The 24,141-nt window shown below is 54.4% G+C and overlaps 1 protein-coding gene across 1 annotated transcript; it reads right to left on the minus strand.

Moving 5' to 3' along the window:
- Positions 1-966: 966 nt before the first annotated feature.
- On the minus strand, positions 967-24,001 carry GNA15 (G protein subunit alpha 15). The gene is made up of 7 exons (XM_081090646.1): positions 23,447-24,001; positions 15,072-15,256; positions 10,966-11,120; positions 10,155-10,283; positions 7,609-7,738; positions 6,303-6,456; positions 967-2,543 (listed from the first exon to the last, which is right to left on the minus strand). The coding sequence occupies exons 1-7, from the start codon at positions 23,589-23,591 to the stop codon at positions 2,317-2,319; spliced, it is 1,125 nt and encodes a 374-aa protein (XP_080946772.1). The 5' UTR covers positions 23,592-24,001; the 3' UTR covers positions 967-2,316.
- Positions 24,002-24,141: the final 140 nt, after the last annotated feature.

Here is a 24,141-nt window from a genome sequence, read left to right on the forward strand (position 1 = left end):
CTCAAATTATTTAGAAAATTAAGGGGGGAAAATTTCCATATTCTCTATGGAATATATAATACACTTTTAGATTTTGTATATAGAGAAATATAAAGCAAAAGGTTAGTCATGGGCGGACCAGCTTAAGGGTCAGCAATTTTTTTCTGAGAAGAGCCAGAGTAAATAATTTCAGCTTTGAGGGCCAGACAGTATCTGTCAAAACTCTGCCCCCCAGAGGAAAAGCTGCCAGAGACCATATGTAAATGGATGTGGCTGTGTGCCAATAAAACTTTATTTACAAAAACAGCAGTAATCTGATGGTTTGCTGAACCCTAACCTAGATGCAGGGTAGATGGGACTTCATTGCAATAGTTCTGCAACTTCTGTAGGTTGAAAGTATTTTCAAAATAAAAAGATAAGTGAAGAAAATATGGATTTCCAAACTTTGTGGTCAGAGTGTGGTCTCTAAATATGTCCCATTAAAAGGAATCAGGGCTCCTTGGAGAAATGGCCAAATGCAGAGCTGGGGCTGTGAAATTATAGGACAAGACAAAAGCATCTCGCTGTGCCAGAACTATGACCTCTGAGGCCACAGGGGTCATGTCAACAGGACCTAGGAGCCAACTCAAAGAGGTCCCACTGGCCACCAGCCAAGGGATGCCTGGGGCTCGCAGAAGCTGGGAGAGGCAGGAGGGAGTGTGGCCCTGCTGCTGCCTTGATCTCACACTTCCATCCTCCAACATTGGAAGAATACATTTCCGTTGTTTTAAGCCACCCAGGCTGTGGTACTTCGCTACAGCAATCCTAGGAAAAATATCTGACCAGCATCCTCAACACTGTCAAGGTCACCCAAAACAGGAAAAGTCAGAGAAAGCATCACAGCCCAAAGGAGCTGAAGATGTGACCACTGAAAGCCATGTGGGCTCCTGGGAGTACAGAAGGATATTAGGGGGGAAACTGAAGAAATCTGAATGGAGTATAAGTTTTAGTTAATAATGTGTCAATATTAGTTTATTGATTGTAAAAAAAAAAAAGTACCATATTAATGTAAGATGTTAATAGTAGGGGTATGTGGGTGCAATTTTATAAGGCAACTCTCTGCACTACCCTCACAATTTTTCTGTAAATTTAAGACTATTCTAAAACATAAGGGTTTTTTATTTAAGTAAAAAAAAGAGGGGGGGGGGTGTTGATTGAATAGAATCCTGGCTGTGTGACCTCCCAAGTGCATGACTTCAGTCAAATTATTCAGCTTCTTGGTGCATCGGTTTTCTCATCTGTAAAATGGGAATGACAGGGCTTGTGCTACATGGGACATCCCTGCGGATGGTGGGTCACCATGATCTGGCTTAAGTAGAGCCATTATCTTCATCTTCATCAGAGATGGGTGGGAGCCGCCGCTAGAATTTTGGGTAAATAGCAACATAGGGCGGGCTTCAATGCGCCCCCCTCCAGGAAGAGAGGCTGGACTCTGCCTCTTGGCTCAGAGTGTGCGCCTTCCTGGACAGCTCTGTATACCGTGCCCAGCACAGGGGGGTGAACAAGTACAACCTTTTTTACTTCTTCCCCATGTTTCTACCCTTCGTGGGACAGGAGACCTGAGAAGGGACCGCGGGGGGGAGGGGGGGTAAACAGGGCACCCCTGAGAAATCACAGGTCTCCAGAATGTCATTTCTTTAATGTCCAACTCACAAGGGGCCCTGCAGATGAGGGAATAAATACAGGTTGTAAGATGCAGCGCACCCAGCCCCCAGTCTCGGGAAGAGGGGGAGACCTGTGAGCCTCGATGTCCCTCGTCTGCAAACCGTAACAGAACACGCTTTGAGTCACGAGGCTCTGAACACCGTTCTCCAGGGGTCTCCTCCCCACCGAGGGCGGCCTCCGAGCTACCCAAACCTCAAACTGGGAGATACCCCCTCCTGTCCACTAAGGGGCGCCAGAGTCCGGTTCCTGGGCCTGCGGGACCACTGCCCGATCCCTGAGGGGGTGGGTGTACCACCCCCCGGGGGTCCCGGACTTCTCCCCAGGAGGGGACAGGCCCGGAGCGGGGGTCCTGAGTCTTCCGTCCTCTGCTCTCTTCATCGTCCCCTCCACCCCGGGGACCCCAGGTGGCCATGGTGCTCCTTTTTCGAGGAGTCAAGAGTGGGGACCCCAGGAGCTGTCCTAGCAAAGGGCAGAGAAGCGGCGGCGACTGGCTTTCCGCAACTCACTCGTGGCCCCCCCGCCACGTGGGCCTGGAGCGACCGGGGAGGCACCTGGGCTCCCGGAGCGCCGCCTGCCCCGCCCGCAGGTCCGGAGGGCCGCTCGCTGGTCCGAGCCCGGGAGGCGGGGCTTGGGTCACAGCAGGTTGATCTCGTCGAGGTAGCGGGCCAGGACCGAGTCCCGCACGTCCTTGAAGACCGTGCGGATGTTCTGCGTGTCCGTGGCGCACGTGTAGTGGCTGAAGAGGCGCCGGGAGCGCGAGCCCTTCCTGCCCCCGTCGGCGGCGTCCGCGCAGCCGGCGTACATGCCGCTGTACATTGCCAGGATGAACTGCTTGGCTGCCTCCGCGTCCTGCTTCGGGCCTGGGGGGCAGGAGTGAGGGCGTCAGGACACAGGCTCCTGGGGCAGGCGGGGACCCCCTACTGAGACCAAGGGGGGAGGGTCTCCGGAAACTCTCTTCCCCATATGGGCAGCTCAGGGCTGCAGGGACCACCCCCCCTCCCCCTCCAGCACCCACTACAGTTCCTACAGGTGGACGCCAGCTTTTGACTGTCTAGCAGGTCACGTGACTCCAGCCCAGCCATTGGCCACATCAGGCTGGCGGGGTCACATGACCTGGGATGGACCAATGAGGCTCAGCTCTGGGACTCTGAGCAGCACTTGTGTTGAAGAGATGCTCTTGGCTGGGCTTAGAGCTGGAGGGATGGGAACCGGAGCTGCAGAGACAGAGGCTGGTGCACACGGGGAAACCGAGGCCAGGAGAAAGGGGAGGGATGGCCACCCTGGTGCGGCACATGGGCTGCTGCATTGAAAGCACAACGTGAGTTCAGGGCCCAAAGTCTGGCTCTGCTACCTACTAGTTTGCATACATGTTAATAAATGTGACCTCTGTGAGCCTCCGTTTCCTGGTTTGGAAAATTGGGATGAGGACTAGCCCCAGGCCTCCCAGAGTGGTGAGGATTCAAAGCAATCGTGCCCAGGGCTCCGTGCTCAGTAATCAGAAAGCTTCAGGAGTGTGTGCTGTCATTCTCTCAGAAGGGCTTGCATCGTGGGTAAAACCAGCCATCTCTGAATCCAGACGGCCTGGATTGGAAGCCTGCCTCTGTCACCCACTGGCTGTATGACTTCTGGCAAGTGACTGTACCTCAGTTTCCCCATGAAGGAGTCCTACTGCACAGGACTTTGTAAAAAATATATATTTTTATTGATTTCAGAGAGGAAGGGAAGGGAGAGATAGAAACATCGATGAGAGAGAATCATTGATCGGCTGCCTCCTGCACGCCCCCTACTGGGGACCGAGCCGGCAACCCGGGCATATGCCCTTGACCAGAATGGAACCTGGGACTGTTCAGTCTGAAAGCTGACGCTCTACCTACTGGGCAAAACCAGCTAGGGCTGCACAGGGCTTTTTAATGAGGATTAAACAAGTCAAAAATACATAAGAGTGCGTCCACCAGTGTTAGATGTGTTCATTGTTATTGTTCATTATTGTCACGAGTATTATTTAGTAGCAGGAAAGACGGGCCAAGAGCCATAAGCTTAGTATATGGGCGCTGCAGCCTCTTTGGCTGGGAGAAAAGGATGGAGTTTCCCTTTGACCTCGAGGAAAGCAAGCAATCCTCAAAACTATCTGCTTCTCAAACTCTCCAAGTGCTGCCCAGCTGGGAAGGGTGACGAGGGGTGCCCAGGCCACCCCCCTGGAATACGCTGACATCTGCTGCCCAGACTCTGAGTCTTGCCGGCATGACGGGCTGAGATTGGCCACATGGGCTCTGACAAGGCCAGGGGCTCCCACCCGCGGTGATGTCACCAAAGCTTAGTACATGCGAACTAAGGGCTTCATCTGCCATGGCTGGCTGTGTATTGGGGTGAATAGTGTCCCCTCAGAGCCATGTCCACTGCGAACTTCAGAATGTGATCGGATGTGGAAATAGGGTCTTTGCAGCTGTAAAGACTGAAGTTGAAATGAGGTCATACCGAACTAGGTTGGACCCCAGATTCAATGACTTGTGTTCTTATAAAAAGAGGAGAGAGCCCTAGCTGGTTTGGCTCAGCTGGATAGAGCGTCAGCCTGCGGACCGAAGGGTCCTGGGTTTGATTCTGGTCAGGGGCACGTACCTCGGTTGCAGGCTGCTCCCTGGCCCAGGCCCTGGTCAGGGCTTGTGCAGGCGGCAACCAATCTATGTGTTTCACATGGATGTTTCTCTCCATTTTTCCCTTTCTCTTCCACTCTCTATAAAAATCAATGGGAACTTGTCCTCAGGGGAGGATTAAAAAAAATAAAAATAAAAGAGGAGAGACAACCAGAGACAGAGAAGGCCATGTGACGATGGAGGAAGAGATTGGAATGATGCATTATAAGTCAAGAAATGCTGCCCTGCCCTAACCGGTTTGGCTCAGTGGATAGAGCGTCGGCCTGTGGACTGAAGGGTCCCAGGTTCCATTCCGGTCAAGGGCATGTACCTTGGTTGCGGGCACATCCCCAGTGGGAGGTGTGCAGGAGGCAGCTGAATCGATGTTTCTAACTATCCCTCTCCCTTCCTCTCTGTAAAAAAATCAATAAAATATATTAAAAAGAAAAGAAATGCTAAGACTGCAGGCAACGACCAGAAACTAGGAGAGAGGCCTAGAACAGGTTCTCGCCCCGAGCCTCCTGAAGGAACTGACCCTGCTCTGCCACTCACTTGGTTTCACACTTCCAGCTTCCCGGGTTGTGAGGGAATAAATGTCTGTAGTTTTCAGCCCCCCAGTCTGTGGCCATTTGTCACAGCAGCCCCAGGAAACAAAGATAGCTTGTCTCCAGGATGGCTGTCATTGCTTCCTTCCCTCCCTGTAGTCACATGCCATTTGGCCATCATAATGTAGATGGTGCCTCCGTTAGAGTCTGGGCTGGCCTGAGTGATTTTATTGGCCAATAGAATAAGGCGGATGTAACCACCTGGAACTTCCTAGGCTACATCACGAGCAGAGACTTCGACCTGGGCTGAAGTCTGACCATCCTGAGGCAGCCATGCTGCGAGCTAGCCCTGGATTAGAAGACACCAGATACGGGGAAGGGGAGGGAGAGAGAGAGAGAGCGAGAGGAGAGAGAGAGGAAAAGGAGGAAGGGGCGGGGGAGGAAGAGGAGGCGGAAGGAAGAGGCGGAGGATCACAGTCACCATACACACGGTACAAGAAGCCATCTGAGACGTGCACCTCCAATGCCAGCCACCCCAGCTGATGCCACATGGACCCCAGGTGAACAGCTGGCTTACCTTCCCCAAGTTCCTGACCCCCCTCAATTGTGAGCAAAGTGGAATGGCTGGCTTAAGCCCCCAACTTTGGGGGGCGTTTGCTACTCAGCTGGGATACTTCTAGCAGCTCCCTTTACCCTCACAGTGGCCCCATATCTGGCTAACACACCTCTTCCCTGGTTTCACCAAAACCTTACGTCTCTGGCAGATACCCTACCTGGTGCCCAACACTCACTGCACTCCGCTCTAGTTGGCCGGGGCCTTTGTGCCTCGGGTTGCACCAAAGGTTTGTTCCCAAACCTGTTGTATTCCTCCTGCTTGATATGCACTTAATGAGACACTACACACATCTATTCGCTACAAGCACAGCATGAAAGAGGGTTGTTGTAGCTGTGAAAACTGGGCCGTGTGCTTTGGACAAACTTGCGCAGAGGTCAGTCACAGACTTAAAAATAAAAATGCTACCCGATTAGGTAGAGATGAGACGACTATGAAAGTTAGAAAAAGAAAGGGTCGAAAATCTTAGAAGATTCTGGAAATAGTTGTTGATGCCTTTTGGGTATGCTTTATGACAATGGGCTCTATCCAGCAGACCCACCCTCACAACATCCATAATAGATGACTTTTGAGAATTCTCTTCGTTAAGCAATTACATCAAGTACGAAGGCATCTGTTACTTTATCCCCATTCTACAGAAGGGAGAACTGAGAACAGAGAGAGGTTGGGCAGTGAAAGCATCTGGGTCTGGAACTCAGGTTTGTCCAATCGTATTTGAAACTCCACTGACTCCAGGCTGGAGTAGGGCCTGGACGAGCATCTCCCTTGGGAGCTGCTTTTTTTTTTTTGGGGGGGGGGGCGGGGTAGGGCATAGAAGGTTCTAGAACTCACCCTGGAAGCTGGGGAAGTAGGTGGCCAGGTGGGAGGTGGGGATCTTCTCCTCCAGAATGTCGGTTTTGTTGAGGAAGAGGATGACAGATGTGCTTTTGAACCAGGGCAGTTCCAGGATTGTGCCAAACAGGGCCAGACTCTCCTTCATTCTGTTCTGGGTTGGGGGACACAGGCGGTTCATCGCTCAGATCGGCCAGCTCGGCCCAGACAGGAGCCCTCCCTCTACGTGGAGATGGGTCTGAGCAGGCATGGCCGGCTGCCTATGTGGACCCAGCATGGTTTTGTGCCTCAACTAGTTTGACTAGGGCCCCCCCACCCCCAGTTCATGTCCCCCTGGAACTTCAGACTGTGGCCTGATTTGGAAGCAGGGCCTGGAATTCACGAAGAGGGCATGCTGGAATTGGGTGGCGTTAAGTCTAATGATTGATGCCCCCCAAAAAGGGGGAATTTGGGCCCAGCCTCATATACAAGGAGGATGCCATGTGGCAACGGAGGCAGAGGTGGGTTGGTGCATCTGCAAGCCAAGGAATGCCAAGGACTCCAGAGTCACCAGCAGCTGGGAGAGCCTGGGACAGAGTCTCCCTCGGCCGCCGGGGACCAGCCCCGCCGACACCTTGACCTCAGCCTCTGCCTCCAGAACCCGGAGAGAATACTTTTCTGCTGTCTCAGCCTCCCGGTTTGTGGTCATTGGTTACTGCCGCCCCAGCAAACTAGGACAGGTCAGGTGGCGAGAGCTACGTCAGAGCGACCTCAGGCTGGTTCTGTCTGATTCAACCTGAAAGTCAAAATGATAGCGTCTCCCTCCCGAATGCCCAAAAGGCCTCTGTGACACTGAGCCACCAAAAGTGCACATGTCAGGTAACAGTGTGCCCGCCATCGTGCTGGGTGTAATTAGGAGGAGAGGTGACAAAGGAAGATTGATCCTCACCAGCATTTCTGGATAGAAGCGTGACATTGTCCCTGCAGTGTGACACTATTTCCAGGACAGTTTGTGTGTGCTTCTGGGGGTGTGGGGGGGGGGGGGCATGTCTCAGGACTCGCAGGACATGAATATTGGTGTATGTGTGTGTGTGCGCGCGTGCGCGCGCATCACATGTGAGTGTTGTTGGCAACACAAATGCTTGTGAATCTAAGTCTTGGGGCTCAATGGTCTGATCACGAAAGAGTGGAAGGTGAGGCTCAAAGCCACACCAGACACACACAGGCCCGCTCGAGAGTGGCCCTGGGGCTTCCTGTGGGTCCCTGGGCCAGGGGGAGGAGAAGAGCAGAGAAGATGGCGGCCCCTCCATCCTCAGCGGCCCCTCACCTCTTGGTTGTTCTCCTCTAGGCACTGGTCGTATTCGCTCAGCGAGGCCAGGTAGATGAGGGCGATCACGTTCTCGAAGCAGTGGATCCACTTCTTGCGTTCTGACCTCTGGCCCCCAACGTCAACAATCCTACCAGAATCGCCCCTTGTCAGAGCTCGGGCTTAATCAGGACCCCCCAGCGTGGCCCCCCAGGTCCCATCACATCTGAGATGTGCCAAGATCAAGATGACGAGCAGCAAGAATAGGGGCTAGCCCTGGGCCCACTGCCTCTTATGTGTTATTGCATTTCAACCTGCCCCCCCCCAATGACACCCATTATACAGATGAGGAAACTGAGGTACAGAGAGGAGAGGGGACTTTCCTGAACTTCTACTGCACTGGGTTGTCTGATTGCTACCCTCAAGGTGGAGGCCAGCAGGTCAGACACATCCGGAGTCTGCCCTGGTTTCGGCTGATGGGCCTAGGTCCTAGGAGAAACTGCAGGCCGTCGGCACAACTCAGTGAAATGGGGATGCTGCACTGTGGCTGGCCAGGGGACCGTCCAGCGGCCAACGCCATCCCCTCTGTGTGTGGCCCAAGGCGAGGGCCGGGCCTCCACCCCCACACCCCACAACAGCGGCCCGAGCCCTCCTGCCTTCCTGTGCTCTCTTCTAAGAAATGTGGGTCCCTGATAACAAGCCCTACGTCATTTCCCCGGGGATACAGCCGTTACTCAGGCAGCCGACAGGAAATGCCAGAAGCCTCAGAGCGAGAAGGGACTTGCCCCGCTGCACAGGAGGGGAAGGAGGCTGGTGCCTGTGGCTCCTAATCCCAGAGACCTGCCCTCTCATGCATCAGACCCCTCAAGCCCCCATGTCCGGAGTGGGATGTGGGTGCAGCGATTGAGAGTGGGGCTCTGGGGACTGAGGCAGGTGGGGTACACTTCCTGCCAGCCTCCCATCTCAGAGTCTTAGTTCCTCTGCACCCTCACTCCACCGATTAGCCTCTCTCCTTAGCCAAAGAACATACTCAAGTCTCCCGCCAAGAAATCCCCTCCCCAGCCCAGCCTTCCCTATGAGCATCCCCAACTGCTACCTTCACTCCTAAACTTTACCCACCCGTCCACCCATCTATACATCTATCCACCCATCAATCCAGCCTCTACTACATATCCATCCATTCACTGATCTATTCATTTACCTACCCATCTACTCACCCGTCCATCCATCCATCCATCCATCCATCCATCCATCATCCATCCACACATCCATCCATCCATCCATCCATCCACACATCCATCCATTCATCCTTCCATCCAAACATCCATTCATTCATCCATCCGCACATCCATCCATCCATCCATCCATCCGCACATTCATCCTTCCATCTTTCTAGCCATCCTCCCACATTTACCAGCTTCCACCCTGATCTGGATCTGATCATCACTATGAATCAGGAGACTGAAACTTCGCCCCTAACTGTGTGGGACTCTCCATCTAGTGGACGAGACCTATGGCAAACAGCTAAATTATGAACTTTCCAGAAAGGGACTATTGCAGAGGCCAGAACAGCATGTTTGAGGTGGGGGAGGGTGGTCCAGGGGAGTGAGAGAGTCAACCCATGTGGGTTGATCACCACCGCTGTCTCCAGGCATCACCCTGCACTCTCCACAGCTCCGTCATCAGCCCACAGACACGGAGCTTGCTAAGGACACTGACGACGCTCTAACTGCCGATCTCAGAAGTCGCTTCTCCTGCTGTGTCCTTCCTGACCTCTCCTTGGCCTTGGACACTGGGCAGCACCCTCCCGACGCCGTGTTGCTGCATGCCCATCCACACCTCTGCCTTCCAGCTCAGGCCTGTGTGTGCCCAGTCAGCTCCCAGATGCCCTAGACCCCTCAGACTCTATGTGCCCCAAGGACTTTATCGTCTTATCTAATACCCCCCATCCTGCCGCCGCCGCCATGGCACCCTGATGGGAAAACTGGGAGACATTTTCAGCTCCCTGCTCTCAGTCCCACACTCATCTAGTCCTGCCCCTTCTACATCAGAAACATTTCTTGCACCATCCCCTCGTTCCCATCCCCATGGCCACTGCCCTGGCCATGACTAACCCTTCCTGCCTGGACCATGGCTCCTGCCTCCTCCTGACTCTCTGGACTTCTAGTCTCACCCCCTATTGATCACTAGAGGAACCACCTCTGAGCTTCCCAGTCCAAATCCATCCCTCTGGCACAGCTCTGACCACACAGTCTCTTTCTTCTCCTGCACAACAGCCCTTCAAGGTCGGAACTAGAGAACTCCTACTCATCCTTCAATGCCCTAATACCAGTGCTCCCTCCTCCAGGAAGATTTCCCCCTTGAAGCTCTGGTGCCTCACTCTGGGCTCTTCCAAGTCCCGGTCCTGACTGTATGGGGGGCTACGAGGTGTTTATGTCCAATTCTGCCTCCTTCAACCTAGGAGCCCTGAGGGCCGGATCCAGGAAACACCTACTCCTCCCTCAGGGCCCCAGCTGCTTTGCCCCTCCTCCAGGAAGCACTCCCCGCCCAGGAGGCCCTGCACTCACCGCAGGTTGGTTTTCTGCACGGAGAAGCAGTACTCGTTGATGCCGGTGGTGGGCATACGGCTGCGGAGCACATCCTGGGCGGTGGGGACGTAGCCCTCCTCGGTGATGCGCTCCAGGTGCGACAGGTAGCTGGGGAGCAGGGAGCCCTGAGCCTGGCCCCGCGGACTTCCTTGGCTTCTCAGACCCACCCCCAGGGCCCCGTGAGGACGCTGCTAGGGGAGAGCCTCCCACGAGGGGCCAGGATCTCTGGGGTCTGCGGGAGCCCCAGGAGCACCACCCTGAGGCCATGGGAGCCCTGGGAGAAGCAGCTTCACCCTTAAAGCAGTGTGACCCCAAGGATGGTGTGACCCCGAGAACAGCAGCGCTGCAGAGGGGTGTCACCTTGGGGGCTGTCACCAGGAGTGACACCACCCCGGGCATCCACCATCATCCCTGGGACAGTATTACCATGTGATGATGAGCAGTGTCACCCCAGAAATGGTGTCACCTGGGGCAGATTCACCCTAGCAGCTGTGTCACCCCACCAATGACATCACCCCAAAAACAGGGTCACTCCAGGGACAATGTCACCCCAGAGACAATGTCATCCCAAAACAACCTCACCCCAGGCACAACGTCAACCATCGCACAGCCAGCTGATGCCCAACAGCCAGTCCCCGGGGTGGAAGCCGGCCCCCTGGACCCCCCTCTGTGCAGGCGCAGTCCTGGCACTGGGTCTCTGCTGGCTGCCTCTCCAACCCGCAGCTGTGCCCAGCTCGCCCCCGCCCCGCGCCCTGCACCCCGCACGGCCGCCGCGGTGACCCAGACTCACTACACTGCGGAGTCCAGCAGGTGGAACTCGCGCCGGCGCTCGTAGCAGGCCCGGATGCCGCCGTCACTCCACAGACGCTGCACGGCCACGGCGTAGCGCTTCTCGAAAGTGGTGACCTTGTAGGGGTCCTGGCTCATGACCAGGCTGGCGTAGTTCTGGAGGGAAGGGCGAGGCAGGTCAGAGCAGCCTCCGGACATCCCAGCCAGGCCCCCCCCTCCTTGCTCGGCTGCCTCTCCTTCCTCCCTGTGCGCCCCCTGCCCATCCCCGCCCCCTGCCCATCCCCACCGCCGTCGTCTCCTCTGAGGCGCTCCTTCGTGCATTTGCCCACGGAGGGAGCGTGGCGGCAAAGTGCTGCCCCAGCACCAGGGGCGGCAGAGAAACGAGCTCCAGGGGACCATGGCCCGTGCGCACTGCGGCCTCCTGCCTGCGGGGCTCCCCTTCCCCACAAGCTCTGGTTCCCTGACTCCCAGGAGACAAGTCCCTACAGATGTCCCCAGTTTAGGGATTAGGCTACTGAGGCACGAGAAGCACCTTGCCCAGGTCTCACCCTGAGGTAGGGCACATGACAGCCCCAGGGGTGGGGACCGGGGAAGGCCTGGGGGTGTGAGGATAACCCTGTATAGGATCAATGAGACGGCTCGCAGCCTGTTATGGCCGGGTTTTGTCCACCACCCATGTCCTCCACAAATTCCTAAGTGTAAGTCCTAACCCGGAGGACCGCAGGCTGTGACTGTATTTGAGGATGGGGGTCTTTACAGAGGTGATCCAGTTCAAATGAGGTCACTAGGGTGGGCCCTGATCTGATGTATGACTCGTGTCCTTCTAGGAAGAGAATAAGGACAGCCATGTGAGGACACAGAGAGAAGAAGCCCTCTGCCAGCCCAGGAGAGAAGCCTTAGGAGAAGCAAGCCCCGCCAACACCTTCATCTCAGGCGTCTAGCCTCCAGATTGTGAAAGAATACATTTCTGATGTATCAGCTCCCCAGACTGTGGCACTTGGTGATGGCAGTCTGAGCAAACTAATATACAGCCTGAAAATACATTAACTTCCAAGTTTTAAAAAGATGATTAAGAATTTTAAAAGTAAAAATTAAGAGACACATCCTTCTAAAAATTCAGAGTAAAATTTATATTCAGGGAAGGCCCTGAATAGTCCTTAATGTGCTTTGAAGGAAGTGACTATGGGTCCTTCGCTCTTAAAACACAGGAGGCTGGGAGCGAGACAATGAGGCCCACTCATGCCATTTCTAATTAACACATGAAAAAGAAATAGAAGGTCGGGTTTGGAAGGGGAGAAATTACATGTGGTTATGCACAGACGACACGGCTTTGTGTAGAAAATCCAAAATAGTCTGTAGATAAACTATTAGGATAAACAAGTGAACTTAACGGGGTCCCCAAATGAAAGATCAATAAATGAAAATAAGATATGTGTCTATATACTAACCACTAACTAGTGGAAAATTTTAAGAATTTAAATCACATTTATAGTAGCATCAAGAGCTAGCAAATACCTAGGAATAATCTAACCAAGGATGTGAAAATAAGAAAGCGCTTATATCCAGAATGGCTTAAATCAGCGGTTCTCAACCTGTGGGTCGCGACCCCTTTGGGGGTCGAACGACCCTTTCACAGGGGTCGCCTAAGACCATCGGAAAACACATATCTAATTACATATTGTTTTTGTGATTAATCACTATGCTTTAATTATGTTCAATTTGTAACAATGAAATTGGGGGTCACCACAGCATGAGGAACTGTATTAAAGGGTCGCGGCATTAGGAAGGTGGAGAACCACTGGCTTAAATGAAGCGACAGACAACATCAAGTGTTGCTAGGACAGGGAGCAACCGGAGCTCTGCTGGGGGGCGTGTGACTTGCTACAATTACTTGGAAAACAGTGTCTTCTACATGTTCCTTCTCGGTAGACACCCGACAGAAATATGCAAATGACCCAAAGGTCAGCAAATAAACTGACCATCGCCCCCAAAAGATAAATGAATCACAGACATACGACACCAGAAGCCAGACGTAAAAGATCATTCCAGAAAATTCGAGAATTTAAAAAATAGGCAGCTCATATATGGCGATGAAAGATGAGACGTGGTTATCCTTAGGGGGAGCCCCTGTCCCATCTCTAAAATGGGGTGATGGCTGAAAGGGGTTGTTGTGAGGATTAAATGATCATATCACCACTCACACTACTGAGCCCAGACTGCATTCCGGGCACTGTTTGGAGAGCTTTCAGCACCTTTACTTGATCACATTCTCACATCAGCCCTGGGAGGTAGGAACCACAGGCCTCCAGTCCCTCTTCCAACGTCCTTGGACCACCTCATATTCACAAACCAGGTGCTTCCAGGTTTTAGAACGGGAATGTGACTTCGCCCCTGTTCGCATGGCCTTTGTAAAAAACAACCACACCGAACACGGCACGTGTGGGTGAGGCTGTGGGGAAATTGGGACCCTGTGCACTGCTGGTGGGAATGCAAAATGATGTGGCCACTATGGAAAACAGTATGGAGGCTCCTCAAAAAGTTAAAAATAGAATCACCATATGACCCAGCAATTCTACTTCTAGGTGTTCATCCCCCAAAATGGGAAGCATATCTCAAAAAGATACGAGCACTCCCATGTTCATGGCAGCACTATTCTCAATAGCCAAAATGTAGAAAAAACCCAGATGAATGGATAAGAAAATGTGGTCCTTGGGGGGGCGGGGGGGAGGGTAAGAGATCGGGGGGAGGCCGGGGGAATGTCAAGGGGTGGGGGGAGACATATGTAATACTCTTTGTAATACTTTAAGCAATAAAACAAAATTTAAAAAAAGAAAAGAAAATGTGGTCCATAAGTGGAATAGTATTCAGTCTTTAAAAAGAAGGAAATTCTTGCCCTAGCTGGTTTAGCTCAGTGGATAGAGGGTCCCAGGTTCCATTCCGGTCAAGGGCACATGCCTGGGTTGCGGGCTCGATCCCCAGTAGGGGACATGCAGGAGGCAGCCGATCAATAATTCTCATCATTGATGTTTCTATCTCTCTATCCCTTTCCCTTCCTCTCTGACATCAATAAAACTATATTTAAAAAAAAAAAAGAAAAAGGAAATTCTTGTCAAGTATATGGTCATCTAACCACTATTCTGTGCATCTAAAACGAATACAAAATAATATTGAATGTAACTGTAAAACTGAAAAATAAAATAAAAGCCCAGCTGGTGTCGCTCAATGGTTGAGCATCGACCTATGAACCAGGAGGTCATGGTTTGATTCCCAGTAGGGAGCGTGCAGGAGGCAGCCCATCAATGTTTCTCTCTCATTATTGATGTTTCTCTCTCTCCCTCTCCCTATCTGAAATCAATAAAAATATTTTTACAATAAAATAAAAATAAGGAAATTCTACAATAGGTGTCCACGTGGGTACACTTTGAGGACCTCGTGTTAAGTGAGATAAGCCAGCCATAAAAGAAAAATACTACACGACCCCATTACGGGAGGCACCCAGAACAGCAGGCTCAAGGGAACGGGGAGACGGGCTTGGGGAGGGGCCACGTGCAGTCGCTAGTCAGGTAGGATGGCAAGGTTGAGTTTCCCTCAGTAGGACGGATCGTTCCAGAGCTCGGCAGCCCATCCTTCCTCCAGCTAATACCGTACCTGCACCTAAAATTTGAGAGGGTAGATCTCATGTTGAGTGTTCTTACCACAATAAAGTAATGTGTGTTCTCAAAAAGGGGGTGTGGCCCTGGCTGGTTTGGCTCAGTGAATAGAGCGTCGGCCTGCGGACTGAAGGGTCCCGGGTTCGATTCCGGTCAAGGGCATGTACCTTGGTTTCAAACTCTCTATCCCTCTCCCTTCCTCTCTGTAAAAAATCAATAAAATATATATTTAAAAAAAGAGGGGGGGTGTGTGATGCATGAATTGCACAGCAGCCTTTCCCTGCAGTCATCTGTCCATTGTATTAATATTTCCACAGGGGAACGGCCATTGGTTCAGGATTCCCACGCCCAAGGGGTCCAAGGGATGAGCTCTGGGGATGCAGGGGGGACATGTGAGGGGGGGCTGGTGGGGAGCCGCCCCCCTGTGGCGCCCCCGTGGCAGCCCCAGGACGCTCACCTTGCTCTCAGGCCTGCTGAAGGGGATCTGCAGCTGGTCCATGGCCTCGATCATGGCCCGCATGGACGCGAAGATATTCTGGTAGACAAGCGGCCGGAAGCCCTTGCGGTCCTCCTCCGAGTAGCCGGCCCCGTGGATGATGCGCATCTGCTTGATGAACGTGCTCTTCCCGCTCTCCCCTGGGCCTGCAGACGGGAGCCATCGCTCAGTCTCAGCCAGACTTCCTGCGTTCAAACCCCGGGGCCCAGGCCACCCTGTGACCCCGGTGAGCGTCCACCGTGTCTGCCTCGGTCTCCCTGCCTGCGCACCATGGGTCTCCACAGGCCCTGCCTGCGCACCATGGGTCTCCACGGGCCCTGCCTGCGCACCATGGGTCTCCACGGGCCCTGCCTGCGCACCATGGGTCTCCACGGGCCCTGCCTGCGCACCATGGGTCTCCACGGGCCCTGCCTGCGCACCATGGGTCTCCACGGGCCCTGCCTGCGCACCATGGGTCTCCACGGGCCCTGCCTGCGCACCATGGGTCTCCACGGGCCCTGCCTGCGCACCATGGGTCTCCACGGGCCCTGCCTGCGCACCATGGGTCTCCACGGGCCCTGCCTGCGCACCATGGGTCTCCACGGGCCCTGCCTGCGCACCATGGGTCTCCACGGGCCCTGCCTGCGCACCATGGGTCTCCACGGGCCCTGCCTGCGCACCATGGGTCTCCACGGGCCCTGCCTGCGCACCATGGGTCTCCACGGGCCCTGCCTGCGCACCATGGGTCTCCACGGGCCCTGCCTGCGCACCATGGGTCTCCACGGGCCCTGCCTGCGCACCATGGGTCTCCACGGGCCCTGCCTGCGCACCATGGGTCTCCACGGGCCCTGCCTGCGCACCATGGGTCTCCACGGGCCCTGCCTGCGCACCATGGGTCTCCACGGGCCCTGCCTGCGCACCATGGGTCTCCACGGGCCCTGCCTGCGCACCATGGGTCTCCACGGGCCCTGCCTGCGCACCATGGGTCTCCACGGGCCCTGCCTGCGCACCATGGGTCTCCACGGGCCCTGCCTGCGCACCATGGGTCTCCACGGGCCCTGCCTGCGCACCATGGGTCTCCACGGGCCCTGCCTGCGCACCATGGGTCTCCACGGGCCCTGCCTGCGCACCATGGGTCTCCACGGGCCCTGCCTGCGCACCATGGGTCTCCACGGGCCCTGCCTGCGCACCATGGGTCTCCACGGGCCCTGCCTGTGCACCATGGGTCTCCACGGGCCCTGCCTGCGCATTCAGCGTGAGGGCGAAATGCGCTCAGTGTAAGGGGCTCCTGGGAGGGTCTGCGCACGCTGGCCCTCGGGCCACATCCAGACACAGCCGGTCTGTGCACATCTGGGGAGTTTTTACAGTTTGTATGTTTTTTTTCTGTTTCTGATACTTTTTTATGGTTCTGGTTTTTACCTTGAAAGGAATCAAAAGAAAATTGTTTCATATCCTGTGAAAATTATATGAAATTCAGGTTTCAGTGTCTATCAATAAAGTTTTATTGGCACACGACCACACTCATTTGTGTTTGAATGGTCTATGGCTGTTTTCTCTCTGTAGAGCACAGACAACCAGGAGGCCCTGTGAGGCTGGAGGGGAGGGAAGGGAGGAGGCGAGAGGGCAGCGGTTCTCAGCCTGTGGGTCGAACGACCCTTTCACAGGGGTCGCCTAAGACCATCGGAAAACACATACATAATTACATCGTTTTTGTGATTCATCACTGTGCTTTAATTATGTTCAATTTGTGACAATGAAAATACATCCTGCATATCAGATATTTACATTACGATTCATAACAGTAGCAACATTACAGTTATGAAGTAGCAACGAAAGTAATTTTATGGTTGGGGGTCACCACACCATGAGGAGCTGTGTTAAAGGGTCGCGGCATTAGGACGGTTGAGAACCCCTGTGCTAGAGGGAAGGGACAGGGCCTTGGGGGAGGACTTGGACTTTTACCCCAGGGAGGTGGGAGCCCTGGAGGGCTGTGGACAGAGGGACGGGCGTGACCCAGGTGCTCATATGCGCCCTCTGATGGCTGCGGTGGGGGAAGACAGGCTGTGGGGTACCAGGCCCCAGAGGCACCGCGATGGGGTGGACGGGGAGCTGGTGAGAAGGACATATTCGTGAGATATGTGGGAGACAGAATCAACAGTCCTAGCCTTGCTATGAACCAGGATGGGGAGAGGGGCCCTTGCGGGGCCAGCTGCAGAGCCGACAGGGCCAAGTGCAAGACGAAAACCTCAGGACCTTTCTGAGTGAGGGCACTGGGGGCCGCCCAGGCTGTTCACGCACAAAGCCAGCCCTGGGCTTGTGATATCAATTCTGGAATCTTTAAGGGCCCCGGACCAGAAGCTCCAAGACTCCGCTCCCGGCTGTCTGAGCTCCAGAACCTCTCTCTCTCTCCATGCCTCTGTTTCCTGTCTGTAAAATGGGTGTGACAGCCAGGTGGGAGGTGCAAGCCCGGAAGGCTCCTCCAGTATCTGGTCAACCTGCCTGGCTCCTGGGGGACACAGGTGTGGGGGCTTTCCAGGGACTAAAGGGGGGACTACAGCAGGAGGAACTGGAAAAGCAGCAAAAAGGGAAGGGGTGGCCTGGTGGAGCCAAGAAAGAGGAAATGGGAGCAGAGGGGGGAGCAGGGAGGAGGGTGGAGAGTTCGGGAGGCAGGAGAAGGAGGGGACTGCCTTGCATCAGCCCCCAGGGGTATCCTGTCCCTGCCCCCCCGCCCCCGCCAGCACATCTGAGGGTGACAAGGGCAGGTCTGAGGTGGCACCGGGTGTTGTAAGTCCACGGGAATCGGGGCCTAAGAAAAAGAGACGCGGTTGTGTTGCCATACCGGACGTTAGTGGGGGGAGTGGGGAAAGTGGGAAAGCTGACAGCAGTGCCCCACGCTCATCACCAGCTTTTGTTCATGGTCCTGGGGAGTCTGCTTTGTGGTGAGACTCAAATCCCCTGGAGTCTTCAGGGGTAAGAAGGCTCCAGGTCTGCAAGTTACAAACAGTTCAAGAAAAAATGACTATGTGCCTATTAACTATATAGTAAAGAAATGACAGCTGTAATCATGCATTCAATAAATCATACGTGTACATACACTTACATGTAGCATATACATGTTAGATATTTGGGGGAGGAGAATAAAGGGAATGTGGTCCAATGCTAACATTTACAGTCCTGGCCAGCTAGCTCCGTTGGTTAGAGCATCGCCAGGATGGGCCCAGGTTGCAGGTTCAATCCCCGGTCGGGCCACATACAAAAAGCAACCAATGAATACATACTGGTAAGTAAGTGGAACGGCAAATCAATGTTTTTTTCTCTCTCTCCCCCTGCCCTACTCTCTCTATAATCAATAAATTAAAAAGACAAAAATGTTGTAGAAGAAGCCAGGCACAACGTTCCTATAAGTCGGAACGCATTTTAAAACAAGCTAAGAAGGGAAAAAATGGCGCTGCAGGTCTGTAAGAACTGAATGTGAGGGAAGCTGCTTAGGAGTAGAGGGCACACTGTGTGCTATCTTTAAACTTTTCTGTAGATCTAAAATTACTCCCAAATAAAAAGTTTTCTTTAAAAGAAACACACCAAAGCACCTCACAGCTCCCACAGGCCTCTAATCTGGAGCTCTCCAAGGTGGGGCCGTGTGCCTCTGATTCTGGAATTCCTTGAATTTCAGGAAAAGGACATGTCAAGCTCACTAAATAGTCCAGAAGTGAAACATCTGGACGTCGCGGTCAGCGATAGAAACCCCCGGCCTCGCTTCCCATGGAGGAACCCGGGGAACCTCCAGGCTTCAGAAGTTTGGCATCAGGGGTGGCAGCAGTGGCTGGGCCCTGAGAGCTGAGGGCATGAAGCACCAGCTCCCCTGAGCCTCACTTTCTTTGCTGTTAATCCTCACCCGAGGATATTTTCCCATAGATTTTTAGAGACAGTGGAAGGAAAAGAGGGAGCCGGGAGAGAGGGAGAGAAAAAGAAAAAGAGAAACATTGCCCTAACCGGTTTGGCTCCGTGGATAGAGCATCGGCCTGTGGACTGAAGGGTCCCAGGTTCGATTCCGGTCAAGGGCATGTACCTGGGTTGCGGGCATATCCCCAGTAGGAGATGTGCAGGAGGCAGCTGATCGATGTTTCTCTCTCATCGATGTTTCTAACTCTCTATCCCTTTCCCTTCCTCTCTGTAAAAATCAATAAAATATATTAAAAAAGAAAAAGAGACACATCGATTTAAGACAGACACACCAATTGGTTGCCTCCCTCAGGCACCCCCGATCTGGGCAGGGATCAAATCTGCAACGCAGGTACATGCCCTTGACCGGGAACGCGAACCCTCGAACCTTTGGTACGTGGGTGGGTGCTCTAACCATTGAGGACACTGGCCATGGCTGGACCCCAAGGTAGGGAAACTGAATCCCAGATGTGTTGAGGGAACTGCCTTGGGCCAAACCCAGTTCTGTCTGAGTCCAGAGCGCACGGGCTTTTAAATGATCACACCAGCAGCTCCAAATGTGCTGCCTAAATGATGACAATTATAACAGCAGTTGGCATCATCTTCATCATCACCGTGGGCATGGCTTAATTCTTGGCATCTGCCAGGACAGGGACAAGGAGCCCTGTGCGTGCCCTCGGTCCGTCCTCCTAAGGCTCCTGCTGTCTGTCCATTGACAGAGGAGACGCGGGGCTCAGCGAGGTGACATGCCTTCCCCAGGTCACACGGCTGGGGGAGCAGCAGAGGACTCGTCAGGCCCTGTGGGCCCTGCAGCCACAGGACGGGACAAGGCCAGCCGGGGAGGCCAGGGGACAGCCACAGACCTGGTAAGTGACCTTTCTACAGACACTCACAACTGGACGGCCCCTCCGGGTGCCACCGGCGACGGCAGAGACCTGTGGCGGGGGCTGCCCCCTCTAACCTCTCGACTGCCTTTCAACCCTCCGCCCTCAGGCCTCCTCCCAAAGTAGAGAACCCAGGTCTCAGGAAGCAACAGTTGACACCATTGCAATGCACTGATTTTTCTTTCCTTCTCATCTCTTCTGTTTCATTGAAGAAGAAAAAAACACGTCTGGTCTCTACCCACAACATGGATTTTGTGACTCATGAATGGATCACAGCCTGAATTCTGAAGAACTCACTCCACGGCTGGAACCCCTCTTGGCAGCCCATGCCAGTCCTGAAGGCACGAAGGGCCCTGGAACGTCTCCAGCCCCGGCTCCTGGTCAGCCTCAGGAAACCCCCGCGTGGGGCCGGGGGCTGTGGGGGCAGCTGCATCCACTTGGCGGGGCCTCGCCGCCCAGACGGGAAGTGATACTTCCCCCCGGGATGGATGAGGAAGCGGAACCCAGCAGCTGCCCGAGGAGTGGGCCAAGCTCCAGGGCATCACGGGACAGCATGTGGCTCCTGCCAGAGGGAAGGCAGTCCCAGACTCCCCCGCCCGGGAAACGGGGTTCCTGGGGTACAGGAGCCAGTCTGGGCAGCAGGGAGTGGGGCGCAGGTGGCTCCGCTGCTATGTCCAGCTCTGGCTCAGACTGGCCACTGACCCCGGCCAGTGCTGCCACGGTCTGGGCCTCGGCTTCCCTGTCTGTCAGTGGGGTTCTGTGGCTTCTCTCTCCTGAGGCACGTTCACAGGCCAGTCAAACGCACGGACTTGGAACTGGAATTCTGGGCTCTGCTCCTGGCTGTGTGACCTTGGGCGAGTCCCTTCACCACCCTGGCCCTTGGCGTCCCCATCTGGGGTTATGGACAGAGCTGGCTTCATTCTGACTGTTCCCCTCCCCAACGTGGTGGTCACTTCCTGTCATGGACAGACAATCTTCCCCTCCCACCCTGTAGCCCCGTGGCCTTCATCCTCAAAAGGATCAGCAAGCCTTCAGGAAAAAATCACTTCTTTTCAAGAAGGGAGGGAGGTGTGGAGGCGGCCTCAGGGCAGGGATGGATCGGGTGGTCGAAAGCAGCCGACAGGGCAACGTCAGTGCCTGGGGACACACACAGCCCCTCTCCCTGCTCCCGTCCCCACACCAGCAGAAGGGGCGTCCTGATTTGGGGCTGGCTGTGCAGTGGTCAGAGTGGTGTCGGGCAAGGGACCTTCCCCACTCCAGGAAGATGGTCCAGCTCTGGGGCAAACTCTGCCCCCGAATCAGGACTGACTGACTCATTCATTCAGTTGTTCACTCATTTACAAAGCATACACTAGGCATCTACTATATGTCAGGCTCATTGTCCTCTGGGCTCGTTGCTGGGGGTTCAGGAGTGAATGAGACAGACATGGTCCCCACTCTTGCACTGTTTGCTCTATAACTGGAGGAGGCAGACCATAAACAGGTAAACACAGTGAATGAAAAGTCAAGTCAAGGATGGAGAGGGATGAGGCTGCCCGTGTAGCCACGGAATTCAGGGAAAACTTCTCTGAGGAGGTAAGAGTTGAGCTGGGACCTTGCTTGAGTGAGAGTGCCAGCCGTGCAAAGGCTGGGGTGACACTGAGAGCTCTTGGCAGGAGGAACAGAAAGTGCAAAGGTCCTGGGGTTCAGATAAATGAACTTGAAATGTACAAGGAAAGATCACTAACATCGGTAAAGCCCTAGACATGAAAAAGGACTAAAAACAAAGAGTTGAAGAAGGGACCTAGCCAGTTTGGCTCAGTAGATAGTGCGTCGGCCTGCAGACTGAAGGGTCCCAAGTTCTATTCCGGTCAAGGGCACATACCTCGGTTGCAAGCTCAATCCCCTGCCCTGGTTGGGGTGTGTGCAGGAGGCAACCACACTGTCTCTCTCACTTTGATGTGTCTATCTCTCCATCCCTTCCACTCTCTCTAAAAATCAATGGAAAAATATCCTCAAGTGAGGATTAACAAACAAACAAACAAACAAAAGAATTAAAGAAGGGCATCACTTTGGAGCCTACACACCCAAAAAGGATGATAAGGGAATGTTGTAAACAATCTTATGCCCATGAATTTAACAATTTTAAAGAAATCAACAAATTCTTTGAAAGACACCAATAACCAAAGCTTACTCAAGAATAGATAACTTAAATAGCCCTATTTATTAAAAATAATAAATAATATATGAATATGTCACCTCTATTATTAATATAATGATAGCCCATCTGTGAAGAAAATAAAATAGAAATAGCTATCAAAGCAATTAAATTCTTAATTAAAAACTTTCCAGGCTCAGACAGCTCATTGATGATTTTACCAAACGTTTAAGGAAGACATGAAATATTCAATGAAGAGCAAAGAAGCCAGGTGTCTGCAGCTGGAATATGATGGCCAATAAACAGAGATGGGGTTGGAGAGGTCAGGGGGCGCCAGAGTTTGAGTTTTATGCCATGTCAGATCTTCTAGGAGAAATGAATGGGGGGGGCAGGGGTAACTAGTTCAGCAAGAGAGAGCAATGTTAGAAGTTGGAAGGTCCCTCGGTTAAGGTGTGATTCCTAGGGGTCCAGTCCTCCCACCCACTCTCTCTCCTCTCTCCGGTCCTCAGGGCTTCCCACTGAGCCAGGGAAGGGAGAGGGGACTGCCGCCTCTCTGACCCGCGCCAGGCAGATGTGACTTCAGGGCCTTCCCCAGCCCCCACCCAGAGTTCAGGGAGTCCTGGGAGACCCTCCGAGGCCCGCATCCCTGGGGCCATACACAGGGCACAGTGGTTAGGGGAGTGGACACGTGGACACAGCAAGACTTGAGGCTTCAGAGGTCACAATCTACTGCCTTTCCAGTCACTCCCACTCCCTCATCTGGTTTAATTTTCCTCCTCAATCTTCTAGCTGCTGGGAACTATTTTATCTGCTTATTAGTTCATGGGCTTAACGTCTATCTCCCTCACGAGAAGATGAGGTCCATGGAGGCTGGGACAACTCCCATACCTTTTGCTGCTGTGTCTCCAGGAGTTACTTAATAGATCTTGATCGTTTGAATGAACCAATCAATCAATCACAACGGGGTGGCAACGCTCCGCCCACAAAACTCACGCTAGCCAACCTGCAGAGCTGGGGTCCAGCTCTCCCAGCTGGTGTGGCAGCGAGAGAGGAACTGGGGGGCCGTGGGGAACGGCGACAGAGGGAGAGGCCAGGGCGCACTGGCCCGGACGGCGGCAGACCTGAGCTCATGGCTCCCTTCCCATGACACAGAGCCGGTAGGGCGTGCTGGGCCTGCCAGGCTGGGGCCGGCCCCACCAGGCCATCCCGCGGGGCCACCTCCATTCTTGCAGATGCTCCGCAAGATGGCTGGACCCATGTCTGGACAAGGAACCGGGGTTCTCTGTGCCTCAGTCTTCCCATCTGGCGAATGGGCTCCCAGGTTCTCCCACCCCGAAGGCCAGGACCCTGTCCTCCAGCCCTCTTCCCTCTGCCGGCTCGCCAGGCCCTGGACTCACCCAGAAGCAGCAGCTTCAGCTCCCCTCGGTCCCGCTTCTTCTGCTCCAGGAGGATCTTGTTGATCTCCTGGTCGATCCGGGCGGCCGTCTTCTCCTCCTCCGTCAGGCACCAGGGGCAGCAGTGCCAGGTCAGCGACCGGGCCATGATGCGGGGGCCTCAGAAGGCACAAGGCAACATGGCCCCGGCCCCCTGGGGGAGGGGACCCCCACCCTGACGGCTCCAGGAAGGGCTCCCGGCAGCCAAGCGTGAAGCGGCTGCCCTCTTCTTGGGGGTCACCCCCCTGGGGACCCCCGGCTTCCTGGCCTCAGGCACCCAGGCAGCCCAGCTCGGAGAGACCTGAGTGCCGGGCACAGGGCAGTGGGGGAGGAGGAGGAGCAGGAGAGGGGGTGCGGAGGCTCAGGGCTCCCCGCCCATCTCCAGACCTGCCCAGCCCGGCCTAACAGGTTGACTGGCAGCCAGGAGAGGTGGGCGCCCCTGGGGAGGGCGGGGCAGGGCGGCTGGGGAAGGGCTCCACGCAGTCTGGGTCCCAGCAGTTGTCTGGGCCCTCCTTCCTCATTCTGGAGAAGGGGTGGACCCCATCCTTTCTGGGCCCCTGACCCCGCCCCAGCCTCCCCCCAGGCCCAGCCTGCACGCCGCTCTGAGCCAATTAGGAGCCACCCTCCAAAGCCCGACCGCGAAGGCAGGGCGGCACCTG

The sequence above is a fragment of the Myotis nattereri genome (genome assembly GCF_964212035.1).
Source record: "Myotis nattereri genome assembly, chromosome: 5".
Taxonomy (NCBI): Eukaryota; Metazoa; Chordata; class Mammalia; order Chiroptera; family Vespertilionidae; genus Myotis; species Myotis nattereri.